This window comes from Rissa tridactyla, chromosome 15 (assembly GCF_028500815.1).
Source record: "Rissa tridactyla isolate bRisTri1 chromosome 15, bRisTri1.patW.cur.20221130, whole genome shotgun sequence".
Taxonomy (NCBI): domain Eukaryota; kingdom Metazoa; phylum Chordata; class Aves; order Charadriiformes; family Laridae; genus Rissa; species Rissa tridactyla.
This window is the reverse complement of record NC_071480.1, coordinates 564,554-580,972: the sequence shown is the minus strand read 5'-3', so window position 1 is coordinate 580,972 and position 16,419 is coordinate 564,554. Positions and strand designations below refer to the sequence as shown.

At 43.0% G+C, this 16,419-nt stretch overlaps 2 protein-coding genes across 2 annotated transcripts in view; one reads left to right on the top strand and one right to left on the bottom strand.

Moving 5' to 3' along the window:
• The window catches only part of GAS7 (growth arrest specific 7), a 160,107-nt gene that overhangs the window by 118,923 nt on the left and 24,765 nt on the right, over positions 1-16,419 (top strand). The gene's annotated exons all lie outside the window — the stretch shown is intronic.
• Positions 4,128-16,419, bottom strand: part of GLP2R (glucagon like peptide 2 receptor) — a 55,454-nt gene continuing 43,162 nt past the window's right edge. Inside the window, exons 12-15 of the mRNA XM_054221573.1 lie at positions 11,357-11,398; positions 7,349-9,163; positions 5,357-5,412; positions 4,128-4,690 (exon numbers count right to left, since the gene is read on the bottom strand). Of these exons, the coding sequence (XP_054077548.1) occupies positions 8,825-9,163; positions 11,357-11,398 (381 nt within the window). The 3' untranslated portion in view covers positions 4,128-4,690; positions 5,357-5,412; positions 7,349-8,824. The remainder of the gene's footprint in view (positions 4,691-5,356; positions 5,413-7,348; positions 9,164-11,356; positions 11,399-16,419) is intronic.

Genomic DNA, 16,419 nt, shown 5'->3' with positions numbered 1-16,419 from the left:
CCAGATCATTGATAAAGATACTAAAGAGAACTGGCCACAATACTGAGCCCTGGGGAACACCACTCGTGACCGGCCACCAACTGGATTGAACTCCATTCACCACCACTCTCTGGGCCCAGCCCTCCAGCCAGATTTTAAGCCAGCTAAGAGTACTCCTGTCCAAGCCATGAGCAGCCAGTTTCTCCATGAGAATGCTGTCGGAAACCATATCAAAGACCTTAATAAAATCCAGGTAAACAACATCCACAGCCTTTCCGTCATCCGCCAAGCAGGTCACTTTCTCATAGAAGGAGATCAGGTTTGTCAAGCAGGACCTGCCTTTCATAAACCCATGCTGACTGGGCCTGATCACCTGGTTGTCCTGTATGTGCCATGTGATGGCACTCAAGATGATCTGCTCCATAACCTTCCCAGGCACTGAGGTCAGACTGACAGGCTTGTAGTTCCCTGGATCCTCCCTTCAGCCGTTCTTGTAGATGGGCATCACATTTGCTAACCTCCAGTCAACTGGGACCTCCCTGGTTAGCCAGGACTGCTGAGGAATGATGGAAAGTGGCTTGGTGAGCACTTCTGCCAGCTCCCTCAGTACCCTCAGGTGGATTCCATCCTCGATACACCTAGTGCTCTCCTGAAGAGTCTTTCAGGAGTCTGCACGCCTCTGCAGGTTCATGCACTGCTTCCAAACACTGACCTGGAGCCAGCCAACGGAATTCTGGCACAAGGCACAGGATGTGCCTGAGCAGTTCTTAACTTGCAGCATGGTATAGAAGGTGGCTTTACCCAGCTGGGCTTTGAAGCATAGAGTGCCCTTCCAGTGCACAAGTTTGCCCTTGGACTGTAGAGAGGGGGAGGCTGGAAGCAACACCTCTGACTGATTTTCAAAACAACTACAAAGCAACTTAATGTGTTGACTAAGAAGAGAATTAAGCCGGTTACTCTCTGATTTTTTTCTGTTGTGGAATTTTGAGTTCAGTGATACTCAAATGTCTGAAAAGGGGAAAATCATTTAGGCCACACAAACTCCTTGGTGCTCCTTCCCATCCTATTCAGCTGTCCTGGGGATCAGAGCTAAGGGTCCTGCTTTGCAGCGTTCAGAGCAAGCAGGTGCCAATAGATCTGCAGAAACACCTCTCAGATTTTGTCTGCCTCCCCAAAGCGTCAAAGCTTAAGGCTTTAGGTGCATTATTTATTCCTTATAAGGTACAAATAAGAAGACTTATGCTGTGTCTTTCCTGCTGCCTTACCGCTCTGCATAGCTGTAACCCTGAGCCATTACCAACCCCCCTCCCCTTTCCTGACTTTAAGGATGCTACTGGAAGAATGCTAACACAAATGCATCAAACCACCTAAAGGAGGGGATTGGTCTGGAAAGAACAATTTAGAGAAAAAAAAAAAAATTATATTTTAGCCCATCTTTGGACTTTTATATTTATTGTCTGAATCTTCAACATTTTCGTTCTAAGTAATAAATAATAGTGATGACCCCATTACTCCGTTGCTTTGAAGAAGCAGTCATTACTGTCACCTTAGTTTCACAAAGTAGAAACTGAAGTACATGGAGCTGTCATGACTTTTGCAAAGCTACCCAGCGAGGTAGACGTTATCTTGTGTAAAATTTAGACATCCTGAGTCCCAGTCCTCTGCTCATTGTGCCCATGAAATTAAAATGTGACTGTGCTTAAACCACATACCGACCGCTTTAAGTGGAAATGTCATTTGCCTCCTCTCACCCCTAAACACTGTCTGCCTGACAGAGATGGTGGTGTAAGACAAAGGAGGCAGAAAAAAGCTGAAGAATTAGCTCTAGTGTAATTTTTTTAGTTGCTTTCCTTAGTTCTTCTCCGTGGCGTTTAGCACACTCTTTGCTAAGCTTCACTGTCTGCCTGAAGAGAGGGCTCTGCAGTAGGGCAGACTGCTATTCCCAAAGCATTACACAGAGCCAGACTTAAACACCAGCCCTTAAACACAGAGGCAGAGAGGGAGCCAGGAGCACTTGGTCAGCCTCATCATCTCTGCTGTTGATGTGGACCACATGGTTTCTGGGGTTAGGGGTACACGTCACATAGAGTCTGCTCTCCACATTCAAACAGGGCCCAATTTCCTGCAAATTGTGCCATTTTTCTGGCAATCATACGGCCCTCCAGGCAGGGAAACTATGGCACTGTGAGGAAAGGACCCATGTGGAACATGGTAAAATCAAACAAGATTTTGGCATCTGGGTAGACAGACATGGCATGGTGGGTAGAAAGGACTCTCAGTCAGCCCCAGAGAGGGTGAGCAGCCCAGGACTGCTGTTTGGCAATGTCTGCAGACATGCTGCTGGGCTTAAAATCAGAGCTGACTCCAGAGAAGGCAGAGAAACAAACTGAACAGCAAACAGGGAGAACAGTGAGAATTTGGCTGTGATGGGACAAAATAATCATTACAAAGTGATGAAGATGATGCACAAGGAAACTTCGAGGCCTGGTTCTGTGGCAGCTCCAATTTAATTTCCCGGAGCTAATTGCAGTGACATAGTTTACAAGCAGCTGCTTCTCACTGTAGTTCTGTGCGGCTCCAGGAATCACTGCAAAGATACCTAAACACAACATGACGTTTAGCACAGCAGATGGCTTGTGAGATTTGAATTGGCAGGCTGAAAAGCTCTGTGTCCAGCTCTGGAGCCCTCAGCACAAGAAGGACAGGGACCTGTTGGAGCAGGGCCAGAGGACTATGAAGACAGGCTGAGAGAGCTGGGGTTGTTGAGCCTGGAGAAGAGAAGGCTCCAGGGAGACCTTATAGCGGCCTTCCAGTACCTGAAGGGGGCCTACAGGACAGCTGGGGAGGGGCTGTTTGCAAGGGCATGGAGTGATAGGACGAGGGGCAATGGTTTAAACTAGAGCAGGGCAGGTTTAGATCAGACATCAGGAAGAAGTTCTGAGGGTGGTGAGACACTGGCCCAGGTTGCCCAGAGAGGTGGTGGAGGCCCCACCCCTGGAGACATTCAAGGCCCGGCTGGATGAGGCTCTGAGCAACCTGATCTAGTTGAAGATGTCCCTGCTGACTGCAGGGGTTTGGACTAGATGGCCTTTAGAGGTCCCTTCCAACCCAACACATTCTATGATTCTATGGCAACATGCTGCAAAGTGCTGACACAGCGTAAACCCACCATGCCAGAGCAATGCAGACAAAGCCTTTAGCTGATACAGTGCTGTTCCTGCAAACCCACATTGGCTCTGCTGCTGTCTGCCTATGCTGAAGTTTCACTGGCAAGTAACTGCATGTAACGCAGGAGCTTTCTCCACCCTCCTTCTCCACAAAATCACTATTTCCAGAGCTTGCCAAGTCCGTGTGGACCAAGAGACAACACGTTGCAAAACACAGATGTAGTCAAGTGGAAGCGGTTTGCTCTACCATGCAAGTGAAGAAGCTGACACTGGCCTGGGGTGAGGGGATTATGCCTAGAAAGTTATGGCCTTCAGCTTCTTGAGGAGGTCATGGTTTGGCATTTCTCATCCTCTGCTGTCCCACACACTCCAGGTTGTCTTCAATTTCCACCAAAGACTAAGCAGTCACAAAGATCAAGACTGCTGAAAAAGGTACATGCCTGCTGGTAGGACTTCCCTTCCTCCAGTTCTGGTATGAGCCATAGGTGTACGGGCCATCCAAATAGACCCAGACGCACAGCAGCATCTTTCCATCTCCTGTAGGGATGCCATTACTATGGCATACTTTGGCCAGTAGCTAAAATAGACCTCCTCCCATCCCAATCTCAACACCCTAGAGGGAAGATGACTGTAGTTTAAGAACAGGTTGTCACAGGATACTTTGTTTATCTGTACTATTAAAATTGTCTTTTCTCTCTTTAAAAAAAAAAAAGTGGTTGTTATATTAATTCATGTTTGCACTGGAACAAAATAGAACATTAGCGCTGGAGTGTCTCCCAGGCATCCAACCTTCTGTAACGTGTCTTTTTCATAGGATTCAGTGAGGTGGCACATGTGGGACTCTTTGCCTTACTTCACTTCTATTTGGTGCCTTGGGAAGTGAGCATGTCAAACACGACCTCTCTTAATCTACCAGGTTTATTCTGTATTTTAAAAAATACAAACTAGTATTATTGATTGCAAGATACAACTGACAGAGAGCTCTCCAGACTGGAGTGTTTGTGCTTTACTACTTGAGCCTTTGAGACACAGACTTTGGTATGTAGAGGCAATATATTTAAACAAAGAATGTAAGTACATTTATAATTAGCATATAGTTGACATCTCTGGCCATAGAAGGAGGCATTGTGTCTGGAAGGTTGTGTTTTATGTAAAACATAAAAATTTATAGCATGTCTCACAGCAGATTATTAAGATTGCGTAAACTTTATCTGTACACATCAGATCAGTTATCACACTAGATCTAACAGGAAAACTATTAAACACCACAATCTATTTTGGGCTCGAAATTCAATTTTTTGTCATACAAGTTTTGATGGAAAGCAAAATCCTTAGCAAAGACAACTTTAAACCTGTGGGAGTCAGGTTTTAGCATGTGTTGTCTCTAACGTCCTGAGCGTGAACATCCCACCTTGTCTTGCTTAATGGACTGACTCAGCAGAGAACAAACTCGCTGGGACCACAGGAGGACGGGCTCTCTTATCGAGAGGGAAGAAGCCTTTAGCTCACACCAGTCTTTCTTATACGGGAAAGGCAGCGGAAATCTGGGGAATAAAGGTGAGCAATTGATTGATAAAGAGAAAAATCCTATTATTAGGTCTACACAAGCATAAAACCAAAAACTAGGTTTTTGTTGTCTGATAATTAATCTATGTGCAAATTGGGTAAGTAATTTACACAAAATATCACTTACAAACAAACACCAAAATGGGTCAATCTGTCTCCTCCACCTCGTGTTTCATCAGAGCAAGATCATATTTCTTGCCCGTTTTCTCCAAGGTGTTTCTGTCTCTCCAGTCTGTGCATGTGTCATCTGGCTTCTGTCTCACCTCCCAGGGACCTGCTGCAGCTTTTCTTATCAGCTTGTCCGGCTGCAGCATCCCTCCTTCCAGCCTGGGGCTCCACAGGGGGTGGAGGGCAAATCCCAGGAGGACACGTGGCTGCAGACCTTCACCTTCCTAGGAGGAAAGTCAGCTGTTTTCGCTGACTCTTTTTGCATCCATTGTCACTGACTCCACTAATATGTTTGAATCGTTGAGTCTGCTGCTGTCTTCTAGACTGCTTAATATTTTATTTAGAACTGAGGAGCTTGTAATATTTCCATAAAGATACATCGTATGTGTGGCCATCCAGAATTAACAACTGTACTTCAGTAATGTAATAAATAATGTTATATTTTTATGATGAAACTTGCTCATTTATCTACTTACAAACATGCTTTCTGAAGGAATCCATGTGGCGATTATTTTTATCAGGCCTCCAGGGTCTGCTCATATAAAAAGAAATTATATAAAAAAAAGTTTTTATAAACCGAAAGAGGCAAAAAGACCATACGCATAACAGAGAGGGGAAAAGCACATAGCAGTGACTGCTGTTGAGAGCACAGAAAGCTGGTTTCTTGAGCATTTGAAATACTTTAAAATGCAATTAAAAAGTAAACTATTTTACGGAGAAACAGCAAAACCTTACAATTTTCACATTTTTAGCACCCAAGTAAAATGCATTCTAAACCACTTCAGGCTTTTTAATAGCTCTAGAAGAAATTAGTCTTTTTTAAATTGGAGAAGACTTGGTCAATATACATGTAGTCTCTGGTGCTTGTAATAGGTGATTGAGAAATCCACCACAATAAAATGCTACATAAGCAGAGTGCATGTTCTGGTAAAAAGCTTTGTAAAACTGCAGATATATTTTAAAACAGATTAAAAATTTACATTGTATTAATATTTTACTGAAATATACAACCTTGTATTGATTAAATAGGTTAAGTTCTTAACACTGATAGAACTGTAAAAGAAAGACTTTTTGAAAAATACCAGAAATGTGATAGCTCAAATGTGTTCTTGACCTAGTGCTAGTCAATGAACTTGTATGTTCTTTGCAAGAAAACAGTATATATAACTGGTAAAGTTTACATGTCTAAACATTTGTAGACTGAAAAATAATTTTTAAAAGCATTGTTAAGTTATATAAGCTGCATAAACTTAGTCTGCTCAAGCAACACATTGAAGCTACAGGCAACCTCTCTTAAAAAAAGTGGCATTTGCAGTTGTAAAGCTGCCACCAGCAGTCTAAGGACAAAGCCACTCCATGGGGAGATGTAGAAGCAGGGAAGGCCAGAAGGGCAGGCACATTGTTGGCGCCTGGTGGAGAGAAGATGCCCATGAGCAGCCCTGAAAATTATTTATCTGACATACAGTGTTTTCACTGAAATGTGGTTGAGGTTGGAAGGGATCTGCGAAGGCAAGGCCACCTAGAGCCAGCTGCCCAGGGTATGTTTTATTACATTTGAAGACATTTAGGTTAAAATAGAGTGCTTGCCAGTAATGTACAGGAAAAACTCATAACAAGTGCTATGTAACTAGCTGCAGGCATGACAGTTACACATGTGTGTGCCTGGGGTATATGTTTATACTGTAGATAAACATTGCCCACTAATACTTCTGTTGTTTTTTTTTTCCTTTCAGTATGCCAATTGGCTCACATTTGCAAGTTTGGAAACTGGCTCATAGAATATTAACAATCTTAATTGGATTTCATAGGTTGCTGGGTGAGCTCTATGTGACAATTAAAATTTCATCATGGTTCTTGCTAAATGCTGGAAGAAGGATTTCACAAGATTCTTCTGGTGCTGTCACAATCCCATGTCGTTATCTACTTCGGTCCCCTGGGAGGAAGGTAGAAGCAGCACTGATCTACTTTGTCATTTGGGCCACAGGTAGGGCAAACTTGCAGATGCATCAAAATGTGTGGCTTGTGTCAAAAAACCAGTGAAAACATAAATGAGCAAACAAAAATTGTATCAAAAGATTTCATTTGGGCACTTTCAAAAGAAAACATTTTGGTCTTTCATTTCATAATGACGTTTCCATCACTAAACTTTAAGAGAAGATGCTCAAAAGTGCAAGTAAAACTTTGTTTCTTCCCAAGCATTTATTCTTTTTAAATATATATAAATCCTTTAATTTTGCTTAAACAAGATGTGTCTGGTTTGGCCTGAAACTTTTTTTGAGATGCGGGATGATTTCAGTCTGTGGAGAGAAGTCTTCTACACACATATCTCTATTTATGAAACACACCTATGGAAAAGAAAACAAACATCTCTATTATGTGAGTAGAATGGCAGTCAAGCATGGATGAAGCTGCTGGGACACATTGTGTATGTACGGAGTCTACCCATTTCCAGAATACATCTTGCTTACCTGTGTACATCTCTTTCAGCATCAGTTATCTTCCAGACTGCTCAACTCAAAAGCATTTTTCAATCCAGTAAACCTCTTCTACGCCAGCCATACAGGTTAGCAGCAACCCGATTAACATTTTTCTCAGGTTAAAAAACCTGGAACAATTGCGATATTAAGTGCTTCCTCCTTGCATTAACAACCCAGAGATCCGTACAGTCTGAAGGTGACCCGCAAGTGCCTCACTTGGTGGATGAGGGAAAGGCTGTGGATGTTGTCTATCTGGATTTTATTAAGGTCTTTGATATGGTTTCCGACAGCATTCTCATGGAGAAACTGGCTGCTCATGGCTTGGACAGGAGTACTCTTCGCTGGCTTAAAATCTGGCTGGAGGGCTGGGCCCAGAGAGTGGTGGTGAATGGAGTTCAATCCAGTTGGTGGCCAGTCACGAGTGATGTTCCCCAGGGCTCGGTACTGGGTCCAGTTCTCTTTAATATCTTTATCAATGATCTGGACAAGGCGACTGAGTGCACCCACAATAAGTTTGCAGATGGCACCAAGTTAAGTGGGAGTGTCGACCTGCTTGAGGGTAGAAAGGCTTTGCAGAGGTTCTGGACAGGCTGCATCGATGGGCCAAGTCCAATGGTATGAGGTTCAACAAGGGCAAGTGCCACATCCTGCACTTGGGTCACAACAACTCCATGCAGCGTTACAAGCCTGGGGAGGAGTGTCTGGAGAGCTGCCCGGCAGAAAAGGACCTGGGGGTGTTGGTCAACTGCCAGCTGCATGTGAGCCAGCAGTGTGCCCAGGTGGCCAAGAAGACCAACAGCATCCTGACCTGTGTCAGGAACAGCGTGGTGAGTAGGACTAGGGAAGTGACCATCCCCCAGTACTGGGCACTGGTGAGGCCCCACCTCGAGGGCTTTGTCCAGTTTTGGGCCCGGCACCACAAAAAAGACATTGAGGTGCTGGAGCGTGTCCAGAGAAGGGCAACGGAGCTGGCGAGGGGTCTGGGGCACAAGTCCTGTGAGGAGCAGCTGAGGGAGCTGGGGGTGTTCAGCCTGGAGAAAAGGGGGCTGAGGGGAGACCTTCTGGCTCTCTGCAGCTCCCTGAAAGGAGGGGGTAGGTGGGAGTTGGTGTTTTTCTCCCAAGGAACAGGCGATAGGACAAGAGGAAACGGCCTCAAGTTGCACCAGCGGAGGTTTAGATGGATATTAGGAACAATTTTTACACTGAAAGGTTATTAAGCATTGGAACAGGCTGCCCAGGGAAGGGGTTGAGGCTCCATCCCTGGAGGTATTTAAAAGCTGAGTAGACACAGTGCTTAGAGATATGGTTTAGTGATGGTTTTTGTCAGTGTTAGGCTGATGCTTGGAGTAGATGATCTGAAAGTTCCCTTCCAACCTGGGCAATTCTATGATTCTATGATTCTAAGGTGCAAGAAGATCTTTCAAAATACTGTGGTAGTTGGAAGGCATTGTCCTAGTGAACAGCTTTCTAAATCTCGCTTTCTTCAAGGACTTCCTCGGTTGTCTCTCCCGTGGTGACTTCCCCTTCACTGCTGTCTGACATGCTTGCCCGTGGACGAGGTGGGAGAGCACAGCCTGGCTCTGGGCTGAGATGTGTCCTCTGTTTCACTAGCACCTGCTGGAACTGCATGCCCCAGGGCTCTCTTGCCTCCAGGCACAAGTGGTGTTTGTTGCCAAGGTGCTGTTTTTTTTGTTTCTGTGAACATTTCCTGAGGTATTTTATGTTTTCCCCAAGAAAGCAGAGTTTACAGCCGAAGGGATCTGCCAGCAGGAAGCGGGACCACTGCTTCTGGAGCTCTGCTTTCACCTGGGGTAAGAAGAAAGCAGTTTGTCCACGGTGGTGCCCTGTGACCACCCTGCAGTCCATGAACCCAAATGCTAGGTGTAAAATGAGAGGGACTGTGGAAGTGCTGAGCTTCCTGACCCCTTGGGGTGCTACTTGCACCTGGCAAGTTCCTTGTAGGGTAGAACCAGACTTGTTTGCTAAGTCAATCTTACAAGTCCACTCTCTTCAGTCTAATTCAGGAAAGTTTTTCCTGGGCCCTGAGTACACCGTGATCCTAACACGTGTGTGGGGGAGAGCTCAAGTGACTTTCATGTTTACAGTCCGATGAAGTGAGGAGGAGAGACCAAGGGCTGTGGAAATAAGGACCATGCAGCTTGCCGTAGTGTTGTGCTTGGATATCTGGTTTGTTTTGTTAAAGCTTTTTATCTGGCAGCCTGCCTTAAATCCTCAGCACTGAATGTCCTGCTGCCTACACCACCTGCACCGGTGCTGTGGACGGAGGGAGGGCTCCAGGCCTGCGCAGAGGAGCGGGACGTGCCCTCACTCTAACCTGTAGGACCTTTGGCCTGAGAGCTCAGCTGGACCAGGAGGTAGAAGGCCAAAAGAGCAATTTCTAACTGCTCTTTTGAGAGATATGCTAGCAGTTCTGTGCCCTTCATAAATGTTAGACAAGTACTCCTGCATTGCAGACAAGGGCCAGCTCTCGTTTTTATTTAAGTAGTTCCAAAACTGGTCCAGGTTTCCTTGTTAAATACTAGGAATATACGTTCCTAACATATGTTTTGTATAGAGCCCATCTCATTTGTCTCACTAGTGCCTTTAAGAAGGTGTCCAAATTCATGTACCTGTGTCAGTGTAGTGTGTCCCACGCCGGCTGGCTGTGACATGCTCTTAAGTGCTACTGACACTGGGTACATGCCTGTTTATTGCAAGCAGTGGAGGTGTGCACCCAGACCAAATATGAGGGTAGTACAGACAGTGAGGCTCAACTTAGAAAACATTTAAAATTAAGTGAGATTAATTCCACAGCCTACATAGCATTATTTTCTGAGGTAGCTTATAGCAAGTCAGCCTGATGAGGCAAAGACAGCATGCAGCTGTGATGGTGATGGAGGCACTGGGTTGTATGGTCAGGAGCAAAGTCAGTAGATCAAGGGAAGTGATTGTTCTCCTTTACTCAGTAACTGTTAGACTGCCTCTGAATACTGCATCTAATTTTGGGCCACCAGTACAAGAATTATGCTGATGAGCTTGAATTTATCAGCAGAGATCAGGGCTGGAGCACTTGCCGTATGAGGAGAGGCTACATGAATGGGGCTCGTTCATGCTGAAGGCCTAAATACTGCCTATGAGGAGATCGTAGAGGAGATGGAGTCAGGCACTCTACAGAAGTGCTTGGTAGGGACACAAGAGACAGTGATCATAAATTGAAATAAATAAGGGAAGTTCTAACAGGATATATGGAAAAGCTGTTTCCTCCTGAGTACAGTGAAGCACTGGAACAAAGGACCAGAGAGGTGGTGGAACCTCGGTCCTTGGTGGGGATTCAAAGCTCAGCTAGACAAAAAACCCAAGCAATCTGGTCTGAATTCAGGCTTCACCCTGCATTGGCAGGAGGTTAGCTTTCTCTGCTGTCACCTCCTTGCATAAGAGCCATCACTGATCTGCCTAAATCCAGGCATGGAGCAGGTTGAACCCCCAGCTGTCCCGTGAGGCCTAGCAGGATACAACTTCCAGACAAGGAATCCCCTCACATTGAGTTTAGGGATGTCCTGAGCAGTGCATGTATGAAATTATTTTTTCAACACGTTGCTATGTAAGATATTAAAGCACTCCAGATTTAGTCACTTCACATGGACTTTGGGGTAAAATAAGAGAGGGTTCAGCCTGGTCAACATGAAGGCTGTGATTCCAGCTGATTAAAGTGGGGTTTAGGTGGCTGACCATAAATGTCTGCTGGTATTTCAGAGACCCCAGGGTATCTGTACCTCCACAGTGCTACAGCCACTCAGGCTTCAGTGGAGATATCTTGCATTTGAATCCCAAACCTGCGAGAGGTCTTGCTGTTCTCTTTGTACAAAACAATTACACCAGTTCCAAAGAATGCACCCATGCTCTCGAATAAGCAGAACTAGTTAGTGTGTTTATCCTTCTTGGTGTCATTAATATACGTAACTAATCAACTAAAACTTTTCTCATAGCATTGTCTCTTACCTCTCCATTAGCAAAGCAATATAAAACCGCTACGAAAAAACCCTGTAAGAGAAAGACAGTAAATGGAAAAAGTTAGAGTGAACAGGAAAAACCTGAAGTTTCAGTTTAAAGATGACATCGGCGTTAAAGCCATAAGGGTAAACAATGCTTCTTAATTTTCAAAAAGGAAACTCATTGCCTGTATTTACTTATTATTGAAGTACCGGTTAACTTGTTCTCATACGGTGCCTTAGCAAATGTAGGGCAAGTTTGGTGCAGACGCTGAAGAACAGAGGCTATACAACCCAGTTTGATCTTCCATGTTACCTTCATTCTGCTGCCACTTTTTTTTTTTTCAAACTACTGTTGTCATACTGTGACTGCTGCTATTTCTAAACATGGTAAAACAAAAAATGCACTGATATTGTCCATGTTCTTGTTTGAATTTGTCAACGAGATTACTGAAAGCGATCTCATTTGGGTCCTTTTTAAAAATTAATGATATATCAAGGGATTAGTGCTAGTTTAAGGCTCATCTGTATTGTTACAGCTATTTTGAATTGCCATTTTTCCTTTGAAATTGACTCAAATAAACATTTGCCTGGAGAAGTGGAGGCTGAGGGGAGACCTCATCACCCTCTACAACTACCTGAAAGGAGGGTGTAGAGAGATGGGGGCTGACCTCTTCTCCCTGGTGACAAGTGATAGGACAAGAGGAAACGGGTTCAAGTTATGTCAGGGGAAGTTTAGATTGGATATTAGGAAACATTTTTTCACTGAAAGGGTTATTAAACATTGGAATAGGCTGCCCAGGGAGGTGGTGGATTCACCATCCCTGGAGGTGTTTAAAAAAAGGGTAGATGGGGCACTTAGGGACATGGTTTAGAAGTGGCTTTTGTCAGAGTAGGTTAAAGGTTGGACTTGATGATCTTAAAGGTCCCTTCCAACCTCAGCAATTCTATGATTCTATGATTCTATATTTTAAAAAAATAAATTAAATCCTAGAGATAAAAGTTGTTTTAAACTAACCCCAAAATGACTCTTTCCATTTTCCTCCTCTCTGTCTGTATTTTATCTCAGATCAAAACAACTTATACGCATGCATCTCAGACTATCAGTCTGGCACAGATATGCAGATTTATTACCATTGCTTCAGGAAATGCACTTCTCTTGGTGTGTCTAAACACATCTATGACACAAGTTCTGATGAAGAGAATAAATGCAGTTGACTATCAGTACCAAGGCAATGTTCATATCACAAGTAAAAGGTGTGATAACCATATATAATACAGCTGACATCATTCAATTGTTTTCACATTCATACTTTTCCAGAAATGTTTCTGATTTTCTCAGACAAAATCTTAAAAAAAATATTCACATGCACAGCAGCTTCAATATTTTTTAGCATATCTAGCATTAACCAATAGCATGTTGAGCCTACTGTTAATTTTCCATCAATCCTGAAAGGTTTGGAGCCATTAATTCCTTAAGCATATGTGCAGTAAGTATGAAAAAGAACAGTTTATCTGCCACAGGAGTGGAAACCGGGGCAGGAGAAATAGCAATTATAATTGTTTTTTCCATGTATTTTATTTCTACTTTATTTCATGCTTCACCTGGGTTACAGTAGCAAAATATAAGTAATTTTGATGTGTCATTTATTAATATAACTTTTAAATAATCCTCTGCATCTGAATTATTCCAAAGAAATATGCAAAAAAAGATAATAAGATGTTGTGGTCGTTAGAGTTTATAATAGATGATATTTTACTATGGGGATGAATTTTAGAATAGTAGTTACAGAAGACTCGGAAGTCATGGAGAGAGGTTCTGAAGGATAAATACAAATTTAATACCTTAAAAAGGAGCTTTTTATGCAGAACTGCTTCTGCACCTGGAGATAGTTCTCTTTTTTGGATAGAAAGTCCATGAAAATGTCTCCACTGGGTGGGGTTTTTTGTGTTCTCAGTTTGAGCTCTAAATTTGGCCTCACAGGCACCACAAGCAGAAATAGGACCTAAACTCCACGGTGCTGTTAAGTCCTGTGGTTGCTAAGCCTGATGATACCCACTGCCAGAGATGTAGGAACTCACCAGATCAGGAGAGGACTTTGTGAATACTAGTGGTGCCTCTGCGTTGAATGTAAGTTTGTAAATCCCTATGTGAATTTAGTTCATTGCTGCTGCAAGACCAGAACGTGCAGTAACAGGCAGAAGCACTGTAAAATCATACCAGAAGGTGGAAAATTCAGTTGATTATTCATGTTTGATGTTCATTTTATATCCTGATTTCTTTAATGCTTCCTCATATTAATTTTTTTTTTGGCAATACCTGGCACTTCATACTTAGAAATCTTTCCCATATGCCATGACTTCTAAGGCACACATTTTTAAAATTATTACAGTGTGACGGAGAAAGAAAAATCAGAAATTCAGGAGAAATGTTCATTATCATAATAACCAATAGGAAATGATAGATGCATGTCTAAGCCTCACAATTGTTCTTCAGTTCTACGGACAAAGGCAACATGATAAATTACTCATTAAATAACTGGGTTTTATCCACCAGAAACCAGTATTTTTTCCAGTGGCTAACAGTTCACATGCACCAATGAGCCAACATGTTTAGATTGCTCCACTTTCTAAAGCAAAGAACCATCATATCTACAGCAGAACTCATATTTAGAATTTAATTTTGTGCTTCTTGAAAATGTTTGAGTTAAAACCTCCAGATGTGATCCCAGAGGTAATTGGTTTTCTTTAGCAAAACAATTTAACTGCTTTTTAAAACTACTGAGAAGATTTACAGACTAAACAAATGTAATTGTGTACAGTTTATGTGCTCTTTTGCTAATCCCTTCACAAATAATGCTGTAGCTAAAAAAAAAAAAGAATCTGCAATAAACATTGGCTAAGATCTTTGGGTATTTTGAAAAGAAGTTTTTCTTCTAAAGCGTGCCATGTAGCCAAGCGTGTGCACGTTTCTCTAAAAGGAACAAAGTTTGTGTTTTCCAGCAGGCACAAATAAGCTATCTTCTATATCAGATTTCTGTGTACAAGCCAGTAAATAAAATTTTCACTTAAAATGATTCTGTGTTTCTTAAAATAACATCTAGTCACTGCAACCTCTCCAAGTAAGGATATGTCTAACGGAGGACCACATACACCATGTCAGCAGGCCCCCTTAAGGTGGTGGCTCTCCATGAGCTCCCTTCTGCCCGCCTGGACACGTCTCCCCTCAAGCTGTAGTGGAAATTGTCATTAGAGCCCCAATAACAGGGTCAAAGCACTGATGCATACATAGAGGTTAAAAACAAGAATCACCATAAATTGTGGGAAAAGTGCAACAATGCTTTGATGACTTCATGTCTCAGACTGTCGAAGAGGGCAGAAGTTTGTCTGAGTAGTGAGTAGCGAGGACTTGCAGCCAGAGATATTGCTGCGTACCTCATTAAGGAAAAGAATCTGGAAACTGCTGTCCTGTCTCACCAAGAAGGTCAAGGCAGGAAGATAGGGGTAAAGGACAGCTTTGCTAAGTAGGTAGTTTAACAGGACTACTACCTGGAAAACTCTGTTTTCATCAACTCTGCAGAACACAGATTGAAGCAGACAGCAGTGCGTTGTGCCTGCAGAATGACTGGCACATGGAGTTCCTAGCCTTTGTAAACTGGAAAGTTACAGAGAAACGTATTTATTCTTGTGCATAAGTGGCTATCTGAGAACCACCACTGAGCTTCAGTAACAACTTGCTGTGGATTTGGAGTATTTAGGATTGACCATTGTAACGGAGTGTGGCTCCTTCACACCTTCATGCTTACAGCCAAGATACTGACAGAGCTGCACTCTCACTCCTTCGCTACCTCAAGATTCTGCGTACTTATACACAACTAAGACAGGGTGATTGAAGGGCAGACGAGTGCATAAACATCTCTAAAATACCCTGATGACTGTATAGGTGAGCAACTTCTTCTCCGCCTGCAGACACTAGTCCGTCTATCTGTTCCACCCACATGAGTGCTCTGACAGATTTTTTTCTTAGCTCTAGAAATTTGTTCATGAGTACAGTACTTTTTGGGAGTCTACATACAGGAGGGCATAGTGTCACTTTGCAGATACGTTGAATGAACACATCCTTCAGGGAAATGGAGCCTCCAAGGAGGAGGACAGACATTCTCACTGTTATGATTTTTTGGGGTTGAAAAGTTTGATAAACAGACATTTCAAATGGAGTGTTGCAGGAATGAACCTCATTTGTTATTCCTTCACCTGAAGAATTGTTCGTACTTCTTGAACTGCCTAGTTATTTCAGAAGACAGCAAGTTCTTTCTCTGCTCAGGAAAGTTAAATTGCTGCTTGATTTACCTGGATTTAACTGGGTATATGGCAACTCCATTAAAAAGAGACTGTCTTAAAATCTTAGTTAGAATTTATGAATGGCATCCCATAAGGACTTGTAGTCTCCTTTTATAGTTATTTGTAAGCAAAATGGGAAGAGTTCTCCTGTTGGTTAAGCTGAAATGATTACCAGGAGGAAAAACACCTTCCTATGGAGATACAGGAGCAGATATGAGACACAGGTTTACAGGTGTTGACCTTGCCAGATAAAAATCTTGGGAACAATGGGAGGAAAATGTAGAGGTGAGCTTTTTATTTCTGGGAGAAAATACCAAAAGTCCTTCAACCAGAAAGAACATGGCAAATACAAGCATTTAAGGGTTAGGAAACTATATTAAGTAGGGAGTTAAATGCTGTGATCCAATGTTGAAACTCAGGCCTACATAAATGCAATTTTTCTCATAAGTGCTAAGCTCCTTTATATACTGAATGGGGTGGAGGATGGGGCACTGGACACCTAGACTGGGACTCACAATAGCCCAGTAAGTGGAAGCTGGGATGCAAAGCAACCAAGAAAAAAATGACAATGCAGAAAATGCAATTGCTTCCATTATTCCTTGAATGGACTTAGGCACCTCTGTTAAGGATCCATCTATAGGCACCGGGTCGATGTGTTTTTCTTCAAAGGAGGAGAAGATGGCTGTTGTGATATAACCCATATCTTGCTCAGTAACCTGGAAGTATGAGAAA